The 21,726-nt window shown below is 39.0% G+C and overlaps 3 protein-coding genes across 6 annotated transcripts; 1 reads left to right on the top strand and 2 right to left on the bottom strand.

Annotated features, from left to right (window-relative positions):
* Positions 1 to 594: 594 nt before the first annotated feature.
* Positions 595 to 11,263, bottom strand: avil (advillin). Its single transcript, XM_088424464.1, has 20 exons — positions 11,164 to 11,263; positions 9,979 to 10,082; positions 9,809 to 9,883; positions 8,643 to 8,839; positions 8,458 to 8,566; positions 8,259 to 8,369; positions 7,245 to 7,450; positions 6,633 to 6,711; positions 5,344 to 5,442; positions 5,101 to 5,254; positions 4,912 to 5,012; positions 3,570 to 3,707; positions 3,331 to 3,489; positions 3,078 to 3,257; positions 2,852 to 3,009; positions 1,844 to 1,988; positions 1,569 to 1,757; positions 1,233 to 1,301; positions 1,047 to 1,157; positions 595 to 953 (listed from the first exon to the last, which is right to left on the bottom strand). Exons 2-20 carry the CDS (start codon positions 10,036 to 10,038, stop codon positions 840 to 842), a joined length of 2,454 nt encoding a protein of 817 aa, XP_088280590.1. The 5' UTR covers positions 10,039 to 10,082; positions 11,164 to 11,263; the 3' UTR covers positions 595 to 839.
* On the top strand, positions 10,809 to 16,514 carry olfml3b (olfactomedin-like 3b). 4 transcript variants are annotated; one of them, XM_088424467.1, is made up of 5 exons: positions 11,359 to 11,831; positions 12,249 to 12,309; positions 12,595 to 12,803; positions 13,455 to 13,740; positions 14,587 to 16,514. In XM_088424467.1, the coding sequence occupies exons 3-5, from the start codon at positions 12,705 to 12,707 to the stop codon at positions 15,369 to 15,371; spliced, it is 1,170 nt and encodes a 389-aa protein (XP_088280593.1). In that variant the 5' UTR covers positions 11,359 to 11,831; positions 12,249 to 12,309; positions 12,595 to 12,704; the 3' UTR covers positions 15,372 to 16,514. The 4 variants fall into 4 exon arrangements, with proteins under 4 accessions (XP_088280591.1, XP_088280593.1, XP_088280594.1 ...); XM_088424465.1 differs by lacking the exons at positions 11,359 to 11,831; positions 12,249 to 12,309 and adding an exon at positions 10,809 to 10,853; XM_088424468.1 differs by lacking the exon at positions 12,249 to 12,309.
* Positions 16,515 to 16,817: 303 nt separating this feature from the next.
* Positions 16,818 to 20,714, bottom strand: cdk2 (cyclin dependent kinase 2). The gene is made up of 7 exons (XM_088424470.1): positions 20,217 to 20,714; positions 18,975 to 19,052; positions 18,782 to 18,902; positions 18,531 to 18,701; positions 18,323 to 18,424; positions 17,754 to 17,957; positions 16,818 to 17,560 (listed from the first exon to the last, which is right to left on the bottom strand). Exons 1-7 carry the CDS (start codon positions 20,330 to 20,332, stop codon positions 17,456 to 17,458), a joined length of 897 nt encoding a protein of 298 aa, XP_088280596.1. The 5' UTR covers positions 20,333 to 20,714; the 3' UTR covers positions 16,818 to 17,455.
* Between the last annotated feature and the right edge of the window lie 1,012 nt (positions 20,715 to 21,726).

The raw sequence follows: 21,726 nt of genomic DNA, 5'->3' as shown, positions 1-21,726 counted from the left end.
TCCGATTTTCATCATACTTGAAACAGCATGAACACATCCTTACATTTATTGTTGCTAATGCAATGAGCATGTATCACGTGAACATTTCTAATCATTTGCATATTTAGTCAAGATGATTGTTTTTGTCCTAATACTTGATGAGACATGCAAAGCTCTGATAATGATGCTGTCTACCACAAAGTCACTGGTTGTGTGTTGCCGCAGTAGCGCGTTCTCAAGTGTCATTAAAGTTCATGTTATGAGGAACACTGGCAGAGGATGTTTTGCTGTACTCAGTTTAGCAACTTTCAAATTGTTTCCTTCAATGTGTTAATTTTAAATGATCAAATCATGTTCTTTTTCCACAGGAAAATGCTAAAGAAGTATATTTTGTCTGAAATAAATTTGAATTGTTAAGTATGAATATAAGCAGTAAGTGTTTATTTGAGGTTACGTGACAGACGTAGATACAAATTTGGGGAAATACTTGGTCAAGCTGATGTGCTTCGGTTTCATATTCAAATTGGCGACAAAATATTCTTGCTTCTGACAGAACCCAAGGTTAATTAATACGTTGATATTATAGGTTTTTAAATCAAATTGATAGTCATCATCTTGGTGAACAGAACTTTTTTAGTTGGATGTGCTGTTACATCATTTGACCAGCAGATGGCAAACATTTAATCTGAAATTAACTCAAAACATTCACAGTGCTGCGTTACAGGCCCAATACGGTTATTGTGTGAAACACTGATGCAAAACACTCAAAAAAAATTACATTTTACACATCTAATTGTGCTTTAATAGTGTACGCAGTTGTTTGATATGTTGGGGAGTGACGTGGAGATATGCAGTCTATCTCAAAAGAGCCCCTTTTCTTTTTTCAAGTTGAGTTGTTTCCATTTTGGCAGGTTCGCAAACTGGTCTTTGGTGATTCCAAATATGTGGTAGAAGTCTTTGTCAGTAAGGTATCTCTGCAAATCAGTGTCAACAAAATGCAAGATTACGTTTTAAAGACTTGTTTTCTGCAAGTTTTTTTTCTTTCATGACAAACCAAAACAAAGTACCTCTTTCTGGGTGGGATCTACATTCCTCGGCAACTCGCTGACAAGCTTCTTGACTAAAACCTCAGCAGGAAAACACTGAAAGCGTGCATCTTTTTCAACACTGCTGTAAACCTTGAAAGTGACAGCATTCAGACGAACATGCTCAATAACTTGTCACTTCAAACATCTGTGCGTGCATATACATACATTAAAAACATCAACAAGGTTTGCTACGTTTCCCAGCTCCTTCTTTAGTTCCTCATAGGTCTTCCCCTCCTGCCACACCAAAAAAAAAAACACGTCATTAGGTACACTTTGACGTTTCAAAATAAAGGCTATTACAAAATTAAATATTACCTGGTCACATTTTTTTAGTTAGTAATACGTAAAAAAAAAGTAAACAAAGACCTGTAAAACGTAACCATTCAAGGTACATCTAAATCTTTCTGTCAATGAAAATCAAAATGGAGTACCTGTATTAGTATTTATTTTAAAGGCCGAATTTTTGACTCAATGTCTTCACATTTCAGTGAGCATGCTTACACTCCACTTGTAAGGATCCCAAGCAGTAAACCATCCAGTAAAGGTGGGCGGCTCGAATCCTTGCTTGACCAAGTAGATAGGGGTGTCAGGATCTCTGCCACCCGGGTGTGTGCGCAGGTACTCCTGGCTGGTCACCACTGCCTCTTTGCGTTCTACTCTGTTGGCCTCTTTACCGATCCAAAGAAACAACTAATATGACAGGATAAGCATTATTCTATCTATCAAGACAAGAAAGTGTTTTGTAGTTTTTGGTATGCTTCTTCCTCTACCCCTACCTGGTCCCATGTGTCAAGTAACATGATATCATCTTCGTTGAGATCATCCTGTGTAAATTGGGCCACTTCTCTCACAGTGATATGTCCTGACTTATTGGAGCATTCGAACAGACGTGGTTCGTGGTCCAAAACCGTCTGTTGCGGCCTGTGGACACACACGCATACAGGCACACGGGCATACAGGTAATCAAAAGGACAAACATTTACACACATTTGGACAGCTACACACTTGTAAAGAGCTGGGGGGTTAGCAAATCTAGTTTAATGCTTTGTAATGCTGTGGAGGAGGAACATATTTTTCTTTTCAAATTGAAAGCAAATTCATTGGAACTTCAATCAGCTTATTGCAAAATAGTTTTGTAGGGTTCCCTTCACAAAACATTGTATGCCTCCAGTCGTATAAAGTTTTATACGGTAGCGCAGTGACTTGTCTACCAGGAATGAAACAGATGATATGATTTAGCATCTGGAGTTGCTGAGTAAAATGTGCGCAGAGATACCACCACAAAGCAAATTGGAACATGACACACCTTATTTCTAAATTGTGTGATAGTGACTCTTTGTAAAATGTTGGAAGTTATGGTAACATTTATAGGAACGGTCATGCGTCTTCATGCACTCTTCAAGGGTACATGTACCATCATCGCACCGCCATTTGACAACCACTGGTTGAGTGCAGCAATTCTCAAACGTGGGGTACAAGCACCCCAAGAGGTATGTGAAGGGACATGGAAGGTATGTGAGATTTCAATAAGGCTTCTACTGTACATATCACCTTTCATATTAGGAGCAAATTAATTGGATTGTGATGCACCTTATACTAAATTGTGTTATCATGATCCTTGGCAAAATTTGAAGTTACGTATTTAACATTTTATACAAATGGCCATTGTAAAAAAAAACAGATGAAGTTACACGATCTATCTCCTTGAGTGCTCAAATAAAATTCACCACACGTATACAGGGACACTCATGCAAGCTTCAAACAGTACAGTCAGGCACTTTTACCTCTTGTTAGTGGCATAGGGAGTCTGTCCTCCTAGCATCTCCCAGAATTCATAAGGTTCATGACCCTCTGCTACAATCTGACCAGGGAGGCCTTGCGAGTTGTGTCCAATCACAGAGCTGATCTCCTTTGCCATGTCTCTCTCATCTCCACTCGATCCCTGAAACCACCAAACATTATTGGCTTCACCTTTGACACCATTGTTACGTGTGTGGGCCTGCTCCGTACCTTTCCGCACCAAATATAAAGTCCACTCTGACACTTGAGCAGAAACACGTCATTGGAGTTGAGAGAGGAGGCCAGGGCAGGAACCTCAATGGCTTTCGTATTGGAAGGCTCATAACCGTGAACCTGGAATAGCCGCACGGGTGGATCTGGCTCGGAGAGTCCTTTTCTCGATGAGCCTCCCTGACACACAAAATGGATTGCTTAACATTATATGGCCAAAAGCAGCCTCAAGTGTAATTCAGTCCTTTCATACCTCAAAAATGACCATTTTGCCTTTGAACATGGCTAAAAAATGTCGCGGTTCTTTCCCCATGGTCACCCTCACTTGAGCCGGCGCCCCACCATGTATGTGGTCCATATCTAGGGCATGAAGCACACACGCCGCCGCCTCATCCTGTGCGGCATGACGCCCCTAAAATAGTGCGTGATGATTTCAGCTCAGTTCAAACTCAAAACATGAGGCAAGAAGACGAATACGTTTTGGAGCTTCACCTGCCAAGTGTAGAGCAGATAGCTCTGCTTTTTGTTCACCAAGTAAGAATAAAGGATCAAGTAACAGTCTCCTCCATAAAAGTAGCCATGGCGTTGAGGGTCCACGGGCACCAGCTCCAGATTCTCAATTCTCCAAACCTGAGTGCAAACCAATCATTTCTTTGATCATTTCTTTCATCTTCAGTCAAGGGATGATTTGGACTTTTACTGTGATGTCACTTTCCTTAGCTTAGAAAAAAAAAAAAAGATTGTTGAAGTAATTGAATTGTTGCTATAAGGCAAACATTTCATGCTAGCATTTGATCATTACGAAACATCTAAATGGGTTTTTTAAAGGGGGTGAACCCAAACGTTCCTTTACAATAACATGATCCATGCATCCCAACTTGTTGGAAGACGGCATTCTGCTAAACTTTCTCAGTGCCAAGAACTTTGGTCATATAAAATACTGAGGTTGTGTGCTAGTGACAAGAATTCTTATCACTTTTTTTTTTTAATTCATGGATAGATGACACCCGTGGCCAGTGCTTAATATTATGCCAATCGAGCATTGTTGTAATGTAGTTAGATGCATACGCAAACTGTTATTTTGCCATCAAAAACATATTTTCGCTGTTTTTGTTCATGGTTTATCGAAGGGAAAGGCTGTTTATAATATGATTCAGATGCTACTAAAAATATTTGTCATAGTCACTTGTGCAGGAAACATTTTCTGCTTTATATCCAAAAAAAGCTTCTTGTCACTCAAATGACCCATTTTCAAACAGTGATTATTAAAGAAGGGAATAAGATAGAATCAAACTTTTGTTTTTCAAGATAAAGAATGGAATTCAATCTTTCATATGGTACAATGTCTACATAGTCATACAATCCAATAGGCTGTCGGCCTTGAAAGACGCGTCAAAATGCTCAAAATCGGCTGGCACACGATGGGTTGCCTTTTCAGATAACTCTTGGCACTGAAAGAGTTAATATTGTATCTTGTGGAATATGAATGAAACAGAAAAGTCCGCCTGTTTTTATCCACCTCAGCAATTTTGCCACTTTCTGTCAACTGAAAATGACATCACATTTGCTCAGAGTTCAGGCAAGGACCGAGGACGGCTCAGCTTCTGAATGTTGATTTAAAAAAAAAATGGCATATTTTGCTACAGAATAAAAATGCCACAAAAGCAGTTTTAGTCAGAATACTGTGTTTAGACTAGTGGGCTCACATGAAATATTATACTGTATGTATTTAAAAAAAAGTTTTTAGTTGACTTCCTCTTCATTAATATTCATGACATTAGTTTATATCTGACATTAACGTGGGAAGTAGATGTATTTTTGATATGCCGCAAACCTCCACTTGACCTGTGCCATCATCCACCATCCTCTCTTTCGCAGCAATCTCCGGCCTCTCGTGCAACAGCGACACATCAAATTTCTCCTGTGTGACCGTAGCTAAAACAGCAAAGAACAATGATCCATTAAAGCACAAATACCGGTAGCCCTGTTGAGGAATGTGGCACGCATATTGCATGTTACGTACCAACTTTGCCCATTGTGTGCACTTTTCCCAGGCCTTGTGTCTGGTCCTTCACTGTCCAATTCTGGAACAGCTGCTTGAAAAGTGCTGACTCGGATCCGTCACTTATCACCTCCACATTTGTCGTGCTTGGATAGTTTTTTACCTTGATAAATTCCTAAGAAGGAGATTCACAGTGATAGGATGTGACCGTAACATACAGGTGTGCATATACTTGTCAACAAGATGGGCTTGTGTTTCACTCACCAAAGCTCTGGTTATGGCCATCTGCCTCTCAGCTTTATTTGCCTTCTTCCCCTTCCATACAAATATCTTTGACCCACCGTGGTCTAGGATGTAGCAGTCCTGTAAACATGTGAGCAATGGTTGTAAAACTGTGTACACAAAGTGCCTCAACTACCATCATCGCAAACAATAAAATACAGTAGAATAACCAAAGAATATTATTGTAAAACCATTTTAGCACAATGCACTGTTTAAACATTGACACTTTAAAACCTGATCAGGTGTTCAGTTAAAATGTAAATAGAATTATTATATATGTATTGCACTCGTGATTTGTTCACATACCACTAGAGAGAACCGACACTTCAGAATCACTGGATCTCTCTCATCTATTTAGTAATACAAGATTGACCAGAGATGATACTAAATGGTTAAATGTGTGCGCTTACAATATTTATTTTCAGGGCAAAACATAAAAAAGTAAATATACATTTTAAGTGATCAATGTTAAAGCAAAACTTGAGATTTTTCCGTTTTTGTTGATTTTGGTAGTGTTGTATGCCTGAAGGCATTTCCCATGAAGACATATAGCGTTGTGAAATCGTTGTCTCGTTGCTTGCATTTGGACTGAATTACATTCTACGTTCCAGTGTATGTGTGAGGGATGAATTTAATTAACACTAATAGTGTCAAAATAATACCATACTTTTGAGATTGTTTTAAGGTTGGTAGTGTCACTATGAAACTATGAGCTAGCAAGCTAATGCCTATTTGCTACCATGCAAATTACCAGTAGTTAACATCAGCATTATAATTCTAAATTTAAGCATCCAGGAACAGAGCCAAGACAGCATTGGTTGGTTTTCCATTTATTTTGTCTCCTCAGACAAAACTTTTTATTTATTTGTTTGTTTCTGAAGCCTCTGCCATGATAGCAGTAATTGCATGTATAGTGCAAATTGGCTGCAGTCTTTGTAACAAATGGAAAACAAGGAAATGGGCACATGCCATATTGCAGTTGGCGCTTGTAGTTTGTGTGTGTGTGTGTGTTTGGGTGTTGTAGGGTTCCTGCCACCCTCCTGAATCCTCGTAAAAGAAACACACCCTCCTCACAGACATTCACGCGCCACGACAGAAGTCCAACTAGTTGTAGGTTGATGTTTCATCAGAAGTTTGTTAGTGTTGCTCTAAGTAAATAGCTTAGAAAAATGCAATTATACGACTTGATGTTAATGCTTGATGATCTAAATTAAATTACACGGGGGTGTACCCGTGTTACATTACAAACCAAGTCAAAGAAAGCACCTCACATTATTGTTGAGAAGTTCCTGAACCAGAGGTCTGCGAGCAACCTCGACGATGTTCATCTGCCCTTGAGCATCTGACACACTGAAAATAAAAATACAGAAAAATCCTCACATGGATTACAACAGTGGTTCTCAAATGGAGGTACATTTAACTGATTTTCTACAACAGGAACAGGTCTTTTTTCCTTTCAAATTAAAAGCAAATTATTTGGAATATGAAGGGACTTGTTACTAAATTGTGCTATAGTGACTCCTTTGCAAAAGATTGTATGGCTTTATTTGGTTTTATAGTTTTAGTATAAGTTTCAAATGGATGCACATTGGCATTAGTGCTACAATTTTCCATCAAAACAGCCAGAAATAAAAAAGATGGTGTTAGACAATCTATCTTATGGAATTGCTAAGTAAAATAAACCCAAAGATATAAGTGAGTTGCAAAGTGTAATTAGACACAGATGGTGCAACACGCCATGCTTTTTTTTCCCCATGTAAATACACTGCGATGGTTAGGGTTTACTTAGTTGAAAAAAATATTTTATAGGGTTAAAAAAGCTTAGAACCACTGGACTAAAAGAAAAATTGTGTAGTTTTATTGCGGGGGTGGGAGGAGCTTACTGGTAAAGAGTGAGTTTTTCCATTTGCTCCTGAGCAGGGGATTCATCAGGAGGTCCATCTGCCAGATGACTATGCCTCTCTCCAAGAACGCCAGTCAGCATATCCATGATATCGGGAAAGCTGTCCTCCATTTCCCCCTCGATCACCTTGATCTCCGCCCGACCTCCTCGCTCTCGATCTCGGATGTCTTTGGCCAACAGCATACCCTGAGTATCAAGATATGCTACTATGTTTTGATCTTGTCATGCATAATGAAACCCTTTATTTGTGCAGTATTGCAGTCATTAGTAAGTATTCAGATAATAGTGCATTGCTAAAAGTGTTGCATTGCATTGAAATATAAGCTTCTGAATCCAGATGTATTTTTTACCTCATTCCGTATCAAAAACAGATATTCATATTTTTTAAGAGTCCTTATATTGATATTTTTAAGAGCCCAGACATTCAATCTGTGGTACTCTTTATTTATTTATTTATTTATTTATTTTAGGAATTTCTAAAAATGGCTAGTGCTAAATTAATGAAGCACTAATGTAATCACTTACATTAGTACTTCAGTAGTTAACTTAAAGTCATTGATTACCTTAGGTGCTCTAGGCAATTAAGTCCTGCTTAAAGTCATTGACAATGAAGTAATTGATTACTTTGTGTACTTGTGCTCGAGTAGTTAATTTAGTATCTAGATTATTTTATTACTTTAATACTTTAGTAAACGAAATACTCAATTACTGTAAGCATTTTGGTACATCATTACTTAAGGTAATAAGTTATTTTAGTGTTTGATTACCTACCTAATACAATGAATTTTGGATTCTCAACATAAAAATACATATTTGGAACATAACGAGTTAAGGAGACTATTACTTTTAAAAATGTATTCTATTCCATTCTTTTCCATTTTAAACAACGTATAACTATCGAATATGTAATAAATACCAGTAAGGCTCTTATTTGGCTTAATACATATATCTTTCTAATGCTGTTGTACGGTACTACTAAAGCTACTCATCTTACTTTTAGTCTTTCCTGTTTGTTGCTGTTCGGTCCATTCCACTGGATGATGGTTTTACCAATGTCCAATAAAAATACATCCCCGAGGTTGAAGCTGCTCCAGCACAGCGCCACCTGAAACCAGTTGGAGCAGCGGCAGCATGTGTACACAAGGTGCTCTGTGCCCCGGTGTTACATAACCACCCTGAAATCCCGCGCTCACCTCCACGGCGACCACCCGTTTCCTCCCTTTGACATGAAGCAGCCTCTTTATGTCATAGGTGTTGATATCAGTATGCCGCATGCCTGATGCAACTCCACCTTTCTTGTACCTAAGGTTGTACAAAATAGAGTAAGCAAGACTGGTATATCTTAGCTTAAATTGCCCCAAGTTTCCTTTTCATTCACATTATTCCTGGCTTGAAATAGCCCTTGAACACGTCCGACTCATAGTGCTGAACCTCTCTGTGCTGAACTGGCGTGGAACCCAAATAGTCGTCCAACTGTGAAGTGTAAACTGCGGCTGCACCTTGTTCAGCCTGAGAGGATTGTGAGCCGATCCAGAAGTGGATGTCATAACGAAGGGAGCCCTTAACTTTCTTAGTCTGGAGATTCAAGTCATACAGCATGGTGACAGTAAAGAAATCACTTCATTTTCCATCTAAACGGCACAAACACTAGACCGGTGATTCTCAATCTTTTTTCAGTGGTGTGCCCCATGTGAAATGTTTTTTTTCAGTCAAGTACCCCTAACTCACAGGTGTCAAACTCAAGGCCGGGGGACCAAATTCGGCCCGCCACATTGTTTTATTTGGCTCGCAAAATGCTTATTTGAGTTTCTAGCTAAAAAACAGAACTTGCAAATTGTCTTAAAAAAACAATTTTTTTTTGTTCCCAGTCTGTCTTTTGAACAGTTTTTACTGGCCTCTAATTTCAAAACTAGGTAAGTGTGTGACAAAACACACTTCAAATGTATTCCAGCCCTCTGACAGAAACTAAAACTACAATGTGGCCCATAAAAATGAGTTTGACAACCCTGCCCCAACTAGTTCTTAGCATTATTGGATGGAAAAACAAAAGAAACTTAAGAGAGCTGGCAATTCAAAAGGTTTATAACTCCTGCAGACTGCCTGCCCCACTGTTTGTAAAAGACTGCTTTAAATTAAGAGCAAATTAATTGAACATGAAATACCCTATTGCTAAATTGTGCTATAGTCACGCCTTTCTGACATTTTAAGTTCTTTGAAGTTGTACGCGGATGCCCATTTTAATCACTGATGCAATTTTCCATCAGATAAGTCAGAAATAAACCAGGTTATACGATCGATCTTCAAGAGTTGCTGAATAATCGACACCTAGAGATACCACTACACATTTAATTCCAAAGTTTTATCAGACATGGATGACACAGTACTGTTTTGTCTTTTTTTTCCCCAAGTGTTTTTTTTTTAATTAATTTATTTTTTTAGTGTGGATACCTGGCTGAAAAAAGTATTTCACAGGAGGTATATCAGTGAAAACAATGTTGAGAACCACTGCACTAGACTATGAGGATGGATCTATCTTGCACTTACATGAAGAACAACATAGCAGTCCCCCTCATAAAAGTGTCCATATGACTTCTCAGGGACTTGAACAAGCTCCATTTTCTGTTTCACAAAGAAAGGATGTCTGTTTCCATCATTTCATTGTAAAAGTATTCATCACTGCTCTGGCAACATGCGAAGGGAAACTACACAAGTACCTCAATTCTCCAGATTATAATCCCAGGGGTGTGAGTTACGGCTCTAAATGTGTACTCCATGTTGCACGCAGTTGTTGCGGGACGCTTTTGTTGTTTCTCTTCACCTGTTCAAATAAAAACATCACCCGGGAGACATTTAGCCAACATCAACAGAAGTAACACAATGTTTCACAAACCGTACTGTGCAATACAATATACAGAACATACCTTCAAACAATTGAGTTTGGTTAACTTGTCAACAAAAAAGTACTTTATACAATGCAGCCGTTGAAAAAAATTTGCATGCGTTTGCATGTTTTAAGATGTGATGTTCTGCCAAATCACTTAAAAATTAGGTTAAAAAAAGATTTATTTGTATTCAAATTTCAACACACCTTTTCTATTGCTACCTGGCTGTAAATGCAACAGTGTTTGGATACTAAGAAAAAAACTCCCAAATTAAATCAAACAAAAAATATGCATGCAGCACGTAAAGACACATCTTGAACTTTGTAATTCATCATTTAAGCAGCAGCCGGAGCCTTCTGGAATCATTTTGTAACATTTTTGTATAATTTTGATCGGACTTCTCGTCTTACTTTACATTCCAAGAAAAGAGGATGAATGACAAGATTTCAACCTTGTAGAACCAAGATGTCTTATTACTTTTTCCATTTTCCAGGACTTCTCCTCACTTGTCGGCAGCATACTTTCATAAAATTTAAATAATGTTTTCAGCCTTGCAGAATCTGAAAGGGTATTTATTTCTTTCCCATTTTTCCAGGACTTCTCGATTGGAATGACGTCATACAAGTTACTGGCCAAAATGAAATGAATGACACACCATTTCAAGTTGAGACTGCTGGAAAATAGTTATGAATCACAGCGTGAGCACGGTGGGTCACTTGAGACTTTTTTTTAATTCAAGCGGAAAAATATGGCATAACAAGGAGATTGTTCCTTTCAGCTTTTTGATCTTGGAAGACTGCAGAAGGTGGAAATAATTACAGAACACCAGACTAACTTACGACTCATGCCAACTACTGTTTGGCTTCCTGCATTTGTCAACCCTTTAATTAAAGTTACTGTGATCTGGAATAGACAACAACCCAAACGTCCTTCAACAGAACAATGTTTAACTTGTGAATTCATCCACATTTTCATCTCCTGTAAAGTGAAGACAGGAAGCAAATTAATGATACTTACAAAATCTCAGCAGATATGAACAAAACGTTTAGCTTGTTCGGGATGTCTGCGTTGATACATTCTCCGTCTGCACACATTACCATGGCAACACGGGACTTTTAAGATCATGGAAAGAAAGGCAAATGATGACATAAAGAACATGAACTCTCTGATGTCATCCTGCACACAGCCACCAGAGAACCCTACAAATCCGCATGGTCCCTGAATTGGAGGTTTTTTGGCCAGTCAAACTTCTAGGAATGCGAAGAATCCCAGTAGACTTTCAAGTGATCTTGAGACGATCCCATTTGGTTTTGGATGAAGACCGGTATCAAAATAACAGATTAGTTGCTATCAGTTAATTGCAGTCATGGTTACATCAAATTAATAATAACTATGCTTTCTGCATGCTTAATGGACCTGTTTTTATGCGTCAATCCTAATGTGCTGGAAAATAAAAGGTCAAATACACCTTTAAGTGGACAGTAATTGGCTGTCATTGTGTTTGGCAAAACCTGAGAGGCTCAGGTCTTTGCCAAACTAAACAGAACACCCCGCGTTTGGACAAGTCTGCAACAGCCAGGATCGCTGATGTTTTATTTCATTTTATTTTCAATTGTTTTTATCCGTTGTCAAAAGAATGCAGTTTAATCAAAACTCGCCACACTTGGAACTGGTCTGAAATACTGGTAAATAGTTAAAATTGCATCTGTTAAAGTTGTTAAAGAATTTACAACTGAAACCACTTTTTGTTGTTGCTTAGTAACATGTTGTATAGTAACCAGAACCCTTTTATTCAGCCATCAAAACTAACGACATTTGGTAATTTTCTTTTCTTGGTAATTAACAGTAATGTAATTATTGGTTTTACCATAATTGAAACGTCAAAGTCATTATGGTATGGTGAATGCGGTATTGCAATTAATTTAAAAGAAAGATATCAATTTTTTAAGAGTAGTGAAATTTGTTATTTCCCATGGTAATTAGTTACTTTTTTATAAAGTAATGTATGTATTAAATAATGAGTAACTAGAAGTTGTTTATTTTATGAAGTAACATTCCCAACAATGATGAATAATTACTTTGGTTCCTTCATTTGTCATCAGGTAATAATAGCCAACGATGAAAAACGGGGGACAGAAGGCCTGTTTCTTCAGTGAGCAAATGGGGAGTGAAATTTCCTTATATTTGTTTTTTTTTTGAGTACCTTTTAAACATTTGTATTAAAACAAGAAGTTGCTCGGTTGGTAGAGTGGCCATTTTCTATCCTGAAGGTTGCAAGTTAATTTCCCAATCCTTATGTACCTTTTTTTTTTTTTTAACGGGTAAAAATTACTTTAAAACTCCTTCTAAAATTCATTTAGAATATTCCAGTAAATGATCTCTACTCGTTTTTTATTGTTTTCAAGTAAATATTACTCCACATTTCTTTTTGTGATGCATCTCCACCAGATGTTCCTGGCTCCTCCCTTCTAGCTCAGCTGGACATTCCAGCCCACCTCAGGGGATCTGCCGGCTCCACCACACACACTCGCCAGTCTACAGGAGCAGGAGGAGACAAAATGAGAGGACTCGTTGTCTTCATCAGTGCGATGTGCTTGGCCAGCGCACAGCACCAGGCCCTGATTGACTACTTGGAGCGCCGGCTGCTTGCAATTGAGGTAAGTCTTCTCTTTTTGTGTTCCACGAGGAAACTTCCAGGAATTGGGCAAAAGCAACGGAATGCACATGTGTGTAAATCCTGTGGAAAACTCAGCTTTGCGAGATGTATGGTCCTTATGTTCCATTCATCCACTTTTGAAATTGGTCGAACATAAACTGATGCAAAGATACAGTCATCATGTCTGTATTGTTAAAATGGCAGAACAAGTTGGAATTTCTGAGAATTGCATTTATCAGCCTGATCAAGGAAGTTGTTACTTGACCATCAATATCCTGTGGAAAGTCTCCAGAAGAGTCTCTTACTGGAGACTTGTTATACTTTAATGGTACAGTCACCATACCATTAAAGGATAACTGCTTGGCGTCAAGGAAAATTGAAGATGCTGCTCATATTACTTAGAATTTCTAACATGTAGTAGGCACTGAAATCCATGTAAATATTGTTGTTTGACATTCCTCTCTCAGAGTTTTACTTGTTAGTCCTCTTCTGGGTGGAAAAAACTCACTAGAGGGTTTTTTTTTTGTTTGTTAACTGAAGCATTTAGGCTGACGTCATGATTATCAGTGATCTTTCTCAGGGAATATGTTGAAGAGATTTTTTTTTCAAATCTGTATATGCATTACTGACCTGGCCCACTTCAACAAAACAGGACCGCATCTCCCTATGGCACGAGCAGGCCACCCGCTACGCCTCAGAGCTACGGGAACTCAAACAACACATGGTTTCTCAGCTGGAGAACCTGGACAAAGAGAAGGACACACTCCGTGACAACCTCGACAGCATGGGGACGCGTGTGGACCGGGTGGAGCGAGAACTGGACTACTTGGAGACACAGAACGGTGCTCAGCCATGCGTGGATGTGGACGAGAAGCTGATTGAGCAGCAGGTCACTCAGGTGCAGGAGAAGCAGAAGAACAAATACTTCAAAGTCACTGGTGAGGAAAAAAAAGGACTTAACAGGCATGCATGACCCATCTTTACATCACAAACTCATGAGAAATATTTTAAATAAACATTCACAGAATGTCACATAAATAAGAAACAGGTCTGGACTGCTGGCAGGCCAGTATTGTAACACATGCTTTAACATATGCTTTTGTAACAGACGCAGATTGTGGCTTGACTTTGTCTCGCTTTAATAATCAGGGAAAAAATAAAAAAGTTGTTGCTTGAATGGCAATCATAGAACCTGCTCCTTTGTACCTTTTAGAATTAATGATACCTTCACAAAGGCAAAAGGTGCCCATGACATGCGAACAAACACACCCCGTATCACCCACCACAAATGCTGACTTTTAAAATTTAAAACTCTTCTTTAGCTTTGTCCCAGAGGACATGATGTCCATATTTAAAAAAAAAAAAAAAAAAAAAATTGACATGTGGACTCATCAGACCAGAGCACACATTTCCATTTTGTGATATTTCTGGGTGCCGTTGATGTATGGCCTTTTCTATGCTTGGTTTGAGCTTGAATTTGTAGATGTAGCGTTAAAACTGTTTTAATTAACAAGCCATGTCCTTTACACAGTGATGATGGTTTTTATTGCATCATTGCATGGGGGACTACAGGTCATGAGAATTCAGTGTTGGTTTTTGACCAGTGGAATGTTGCCAATGGGAGACTTATTTCAGATCCTTTCCATTGAGAAGGTCATGACTTTTAAGTTGAAACTTAAAACAAAAACCAATGGGATTCTTGATGTGCATATAACATGGTACATTGGCGTAGGGAAACCCCTTGTGTTCCATGATGCAAATGAGTTGCTCTTTTTTTCGCTTAGATTGCAGCGACATGCTCTCCACCATAAAGGCCATGAAGATCTTGAAGAGAGTGGGAGGTTCCAAGGGAATGTGGACCAGAGACACCGGCGGTGGTTCTGGGAAGGTCTTTATCTTTAACGGAACCGATGAAGACACTATCTATGAATTTTCCACTGTCCAAGCCTTCACTCGTTCACAGGGCCTGTCTGACTCCAGGCAGCTCAAGCTTCCCTCCGCCTGGCAGGGGACGGGACATATCATTTACAATAATCACGCCTATCTTGTGATTCAGAAGGATGAGTTGACGCTGGTCAAATATGACTTGAGGAACAAGTCTGTGGCAGATAGCGTGGTGTTCCAAGACCAGGACTACATCCCAGTGTATAGTCTGAGCCCTGAAACTGTGATGGACCTGGCTGTGGATGAAGAAGGCCTTTGGGCCATTTACTCAACACGTCAGAATGAGCAGCACATCTCACTGGCCAAAATGGACTCTAGCTCGCTGAGCATCGAGCAGACATGGGACACAAGTTGCCCGAGACGGAACGCAGAAGCTGCCTTCGTCATCTGCGGCACGCTGTACGTGGTCTACAACTCAGAGCAGCCCGGCCGCTCCCACGTCCAGTGCGTGTTTGACGTCAACGACATGGTGAGCAGTGACGATGTGCCCATGGTTTACTTTCCCAAACGTTATGGTGCTCATGCCAGTCTCAAGTACAACCCGCTGGAGCAGCTGCTCTACGCCTGGGATGACGGCTACCAGATTCTCTACAAACTTGTCATGAAGAAGAAACTTGATATTTAGTACAGAAAAAAAAAAAATCGCCAACCCACATTGTGGTAGCTAATAAGTAGTTTTGGCCACACTGCATTGTCTGAACCTACCGGCCAGTGGACTTTATACACCTATTGGATGTACTTTTGTATTTCTTTGTATTGAAACACAACATGTTTACTGTACATCAATGAAAGTGTCTATTTCTTCACATTGTGGTTTATCTGCTGACAACATTCTGCCCAGATGGATCTTGTACTTAATAGTTTACTATTTTTGACATTTTTGTAAGGATTTGGGAATTTTTGTCTTTAAAAAATGCCTGCCATTTTTACTCACAGGGAGAAGTGTTGTCATTAAAAGAAAACAGCATGACACAGAGGGACAGTAAATATCTGCAGGCATACTGTAACCAAATTTCCTGCTGGCTTCCACAAATCTCTTACATGAGCAGTGGTTTGCCCTGATGGGTTTTTGTCTGGTTGTGATTATAGCTCATGAAGACAAAGCCAAGTCGGCCTGATTGAGATATAGTTTACTTAATCCAGTTATAATGAAATACAAACATGAGTCCAATCCCCCGAGAGTTATTCTGTGTTCCATGTAATCACATTTGACAGCACAAAAGTGTTTCAACCATAGCAAGCAAACCTTCAGTTCCAAATCATGGTAGGGCTCGGGGGGGCGATCAACCAGGTTGTATCAAAGAAACAAAAAAAAAAAAAAAAAAAAAAAAAACGGAAACAAGAAGATATTTTTTTTAAATACAGTAATTTTTGCAGTGCCCGGAACCAATATCCGTTGTTTCCGCACGGACATTAGATGCGATAGCCAGCTAGACACTTGGAAGTCTTCCGCCAGCAAATTTAACAATCCAAGGATTAGGCTGATTGATATAATTATTGAAATAGCTAAAATGAAAGTTGTATGTCGTTGCTGCAAAGCGGGGACGAATGGCTTGGAGATGGGAGGTGAAATCCGCTGCATCAGCACTGTCAAAGGGTTGCACTTGTGTATGTGAATGTCATCAGAGCCTTGAAAAAACACCTTTAACATTTTGTATTTTTTTCAACGTAACATTAGATTGGGATATTCTCTTTAGTGTTATTTACTAGCTTTCTAGCATCGTTGTTTCATCTCGTAGCTTTCTGTCAACAGGTTGTTTTTCACAAAATAAAATTTATGAAAAGTACCAGTGACCATTTGGTTATTCAACATAATCCACAATGCTATTGATTATTTATCACATGAAAACAAATTACATCTGTAATTTTTCACAGCCCTTTTTAAACTCTTTGTGTGAAGTGAATGATTTGCACTTGCATGGGTTTTTTAAAAGGTTTAGTCTCACATTACATTGAATTATATTATCTTAGATGTTTTCACTTTTGAATAGTAACTATAGTTTCGATCCAACAAGGCAATAAAAAAATGAATGCACAAAATGGCAAACAAAGCAAATGACTGAACTCTCAATAGTTACATAAACATTTTTATTTATTCTCAACTGTTAACAAGCAGTAGCCATAAAAAGGGCTTATAAAGGGTAGGTAAAACCTGGTGTACAAAAGATATGAAAGCACACAAAGACTGTAAATTCTGCAAAGAAAGAAAATGCTGCAACATCACCAACATATGTATGTAAAAACAAACAAAAAAATGTTTTCACTTTGGGTGACTTTTTATGGCAAGGAAAATGAATGAGCAATAAAAGTCAGTATTTGCACTATCCCGAAACTTGTGCGATCAATTTCTAAGTCCTAAAATTTTGACAAACTAAAGCCAAAACGAATATATAGCAAAAAAAAAAAAAAAAACCCACACACAGGTGTTTGGGCACAAACTTACAATACGTCTATGAAGGCCTATACAATTTAGAGGATGACAATTTTTAACTGATGAATGGCAGCTAAGGACAAATATCTAACAGAACAATGTTTGGTCTCAAGAACAGACTAGAACATTTCAGAACAGCTGTTTTTAAAGTATCAAATGACTTTCATTACGCTCAGATTTCTTCTCCACCTTTGTGAACCTACCATTGAGATCACTTACAGCTTTTTATGAAAATAACCTATTTTTTTTAGCAAGTTTTTTTTTTTTTTTTTTTAATTTCAGACTCTCAAATGAGGAAGAGGCATGGTGACATCGCGGAAGAAACGATGAACAAGTGCGTTCTTGGCCGACAACCTTTTGTTTGGATCGTACTGCAGCATTTCCTGAAAGACAAGTCCAATAAATAAGTCGGTATACTGTAGGTGCTGTGGTTTAAACCAGTCCTTCTAACCCTTTAGCTAATGTTCCACAGCGGAAAAACGACAAAACACACCACCTAATAAAAAATATAATAAGAGTAAATGTGACAGATAGGAAAAGTCATACACAAACACAATAAAAGGAAAACGTTCTCACTCGTAGCAGATCTCTTCCGTCCTCATCCAGGAGAGGAATCACTTTGGACAGATCCTGGCAGGCCCAGTTGGGGAATGACGGTTTGTAGTCAGGCATGGAAGTGACTCCCGGCCAGGTGGTCTCATCGGGGGTGCCAAGTGTGCGGAAGATGCGGAAGAGCTGGTCGATCTCCGAGTCCCCGGGGAACAGGGCCCTTCTCGTGATCTAAGAAAAAAGATATTTTGCTCAATGATGCAACCTGTGGAGATTTAGGTGGATGATGCAACCTCACAATCCACTCTGGGGTTTCGATATGTGGGAAGAGTGGAAATAATCTACTAAAGGTCATGGGAATCGAGACAGCATACATTTGTGCAGGCTTAATTCAATAAAAGTAGAGGAAAAACAATGTAAGGGCCAGCTAGCATATCTTCAATTGGATTGAAAAGATTCATATTATTTTCAGAGTCAGAATTTGTCCAGCACAAGCAAAAACTGAACAAAAGGAGGATATTTCCACATTGTCCAGACTACAAAAGTGCTCTTGACAGAAATCTTTAACAATCAATGAATTATGACAACCCCTTTACCATTTCAGCGAAGATGCAGCCTAGACTCCAAATGTCAACAGCTGTGGAGTAATACTTGCAGCCTAGCAGGATTTCAGGTGCTCTGTACCAAAGTGTTACCACCTGACACATACAGGAAATTTTGTAAAAAAAAAAAAGCATGAAAAAAAAAACAGACCTAAATGGGAGGTATTTACCTCCACTGACACAAGCGCACCCCCACATTTACCTCATGTGTGTACGTGCGCACAGGCAAGCCAAACGCTCTCGCCAAGCCAAAGTCAGCCAGCTTGATCTCACCCTGAGCATTGATCAGAAGGTTCTGAGGTTTAAGATCACGGTGGAGAACCCTGTGGGAGTGGCAGAATGCCAAGCCTTGCAAGAGCTGGAAAAGATAACTCTACAGACACAAAAGAAATATCTGTTAATCTGTGTTTATTCACAATCATGACGGCAAATAGATCAACTTAAGAGGTTTGCCTTAATCAGAGGGAGTGGGATCCCAGTCACTGTGGAAGAATCCATAAACTTCTTTAGATCCTGGTTGAGGAACTCAAAGACAAGGTAGAGCTTGTTCTCAGTGTGGATGACGTCATGTAACCTTAAATATATTAGAAGACATTAAAACTTTGGAAATAAGGAACCAGTATCCCATTCAGCAATCGGTGCTTACTTGACAATATTTGGGTGACTGAGTTCTTTCAGGAGGGAAATCTCTCGAATGGCAGTGCTCGGAACACCTTCAGTTTCCCTGAGTGGAAAACTGGAGTTTAATTCCCTTATTGTGCACCACATTTGAATGCTGTGAGGGATTACCACATGTGCCGAAGGACATGACCCGATTTTGTCTAATTTATCTGAAAATAAGTGTTTTTTTATTACTAGTAATTGGACGAAATGTGCAGGGAGCATATACAGAAAGCGTGTATTGAAGCGTGCTTCGTATAGGTAAGACCCGGAACTGATGACGAGTGAAGGTATGCTGGTTTATATTATAATAAAGTGAAAAATAAAGTGAAAAATAAAGTGAAAAATAAATAAATAAATATATATATATATATATATATATATATATATATATATATATATATATATATATATATATATATATATTAAACAGCTGTTATTTCTAAACACACATTAACAACAATAACAGTACCCTCACTTGCATTTTGTTCATAAAATAACACAACCACATTTATTTCAGTTCATAAATAACCAAAGAATCCTCCTCAACCCTGTTGACTTAAGGGTTTCTGGACCTCTTGGTAGCGCCATTAAGTATATGAAGAACCAAGACGATTACAACGGTTCTGCCAGCGGGCGAATCATTTACAACTGACGTTGATTGTCCGGCTAGGTGCTCCTAATCACACATGTTGGCATTTTCTACAGCAGAACACTGAAACTGATCAATGACACGTTGCAGTTTAGTTAACCAACCATGCAAAATATCACCTCCTCAACCCAAGAACCAAAACGAAGCTAAAACACGTGGATAAGGTCGGCGTGTGTTTACTCTAGCACGGATGGTACGATGGCTTACTATGGTCATTAGGACATTCACACGTCATGTTTTAGGGCGGTACCAGTTCTGGGCGCTCAGAATGAGCAAAGAATCGTTAGAAGTGCACCAATGAAGGCAAATAACATTTTGGACTTATTTCGAGTGAGAAATCAACATTGTAACATGGTTAAATTCTCCCAAAAGTTGAGCTTCCATGAGACGGCCCCTTTAATTAACCCGAACTCCTTTAATACACAATTGATATACTTTAATTTGTTGTTACGTGAAAGATTTGAACAACGGCACACAATTGTAAAAATTTGTTAAGAGTAAACCGTAGATGTCCAGTACCTCACGGAGAAAAAAGGGGGACTTGGTGACTCCCCAGGACAATCCTAGCTGACTTACGTGTCCAGTCTAATCTTCTTGAGTGCAACCGTTTCTCCGGTGTCCTTGTTCTTCGCTTTGTACACCACTCCGTAAGTGCCTTCTCCTATCTTTTCGACTTTCTGGAAGGAATCCATCTGACTCGGCCGGTGTTCGGAGTCACAGTCAAGTTAGCTCAAAGTCCGCCTGCGTCTTTTTGTGTCCACGCCAACAACCAGCGCGCGGACATTCATCCAACCACTGCTATTAGTTCAAATTCGCCCGCGTGTTTTGTACACATACGCAGAGCAGCCGAAAGAAAGAGTAAACTGCGAGCTAAAACAGCCCCTCGGGTGAACTAATAGTAAGCTAGCTCGTCGGAACAAGAGTTTATTCGACTGAAACGGCGTTAACAAAGCAGGGGTTTGTTGCCGACCAAGTGCAAAACACATAAGAACCAACAAAACAACGTTTCCCGCGTTGCCACCCCGAACGCACGTTTTTCTGACCCTAACATACCGAATATTACGGGGGGCGGTGTTTCTGTAAATGGCAATCGCTCATTCTGCGACGTTCTTCGTATAAAATAGTAGAAAGGATATTTACATTAAATACGCGAGTTTTGAAATGCAATTTATTTATTAGATTATGTCTTTTGGGGGATTAAAAAAAAAAACAGATTTCAGACGCGGTGCAGTCCAGTGAGGGTCACTCGGAGACAAAATCGAACGCTCATCCGGCTTCACAAGTCACGTGACGCGATGACGTTTACATAATCTGGTCTGTTCAATTCTAACCGAACACGTTTCATTAGTGAGTTCATCACCAAAACAAACTAATGTATGTGAAAGAAAAAAGGGTTTAAAAAAAACATTTTATACAGAACAAACGACCACATCTGTAAAGTTTTCCTCCAGTAGCGATAATATTTAATTTCGCTGCTTGTTGAAGCACAAAGGCATTTGAGTTTGCTGTATGCGGGCTCCCTCCAGCGGTAAGAAGTAAAATCTCCACCAAGAGTAAATAGATTTAGAAGAATAACATCTCCAACCGAAATACAAATACTGTGTATAGAATGTTAACGAACTTTAAACTGTGCATACAGTATTTTATTGACCCCGCGCCCCATTTTTCTTTGCTTCCTCAATTTAAGTACAGTGTTAATTTTTAAACTGCAAAAACATTACAGTGGTTTAATAATATTCATTATTTTGGGGGGACTAAAACTACTTCATTTTATTGTCAATGAAATTTTAGGACAACTGTGTTACCACACTATTGTTGATCCTTAAGATAAGTACTTTTAGTGTTTGGTGAATGAAGAATAATGCCATTCATGTAATGTAGATAATTTCTTGGAAGGTCCATATGATTTGTCGTTGCATTCTTCGTGGTATGTGCAGTCAGGTGCTCTTTGGGAAGGATTTATCCTTAACTCCTTGGTTAGCACATGGGAGGTCACATGCAGTGCAGCCTTACAGTCTAGCTGGCATGAGACTCTTGGGAGGAAGTCGTGAGAAACTAATCACCATCATGTACTAATAAAGGATTA

Source organism: Hippichthys cyanospilos, chromosome 9, assembly GCF_059441005.1.
Source record: "Hippichthys cyanospilos isolate Australia breed blue-spotted pipefish chromosome 9, RoL_Hcya_1.0, whole genome shotgun sequence".
NCBI lineage: Eukaryota > Metazoa > Chordata > Actinopteri > Syngnathiformes > Syngnathidae > Hippichthys > Hippichthys cyanospilos.
This window is presented reverse-complemented; position numbering and strand designations above follow the sequence as displayed.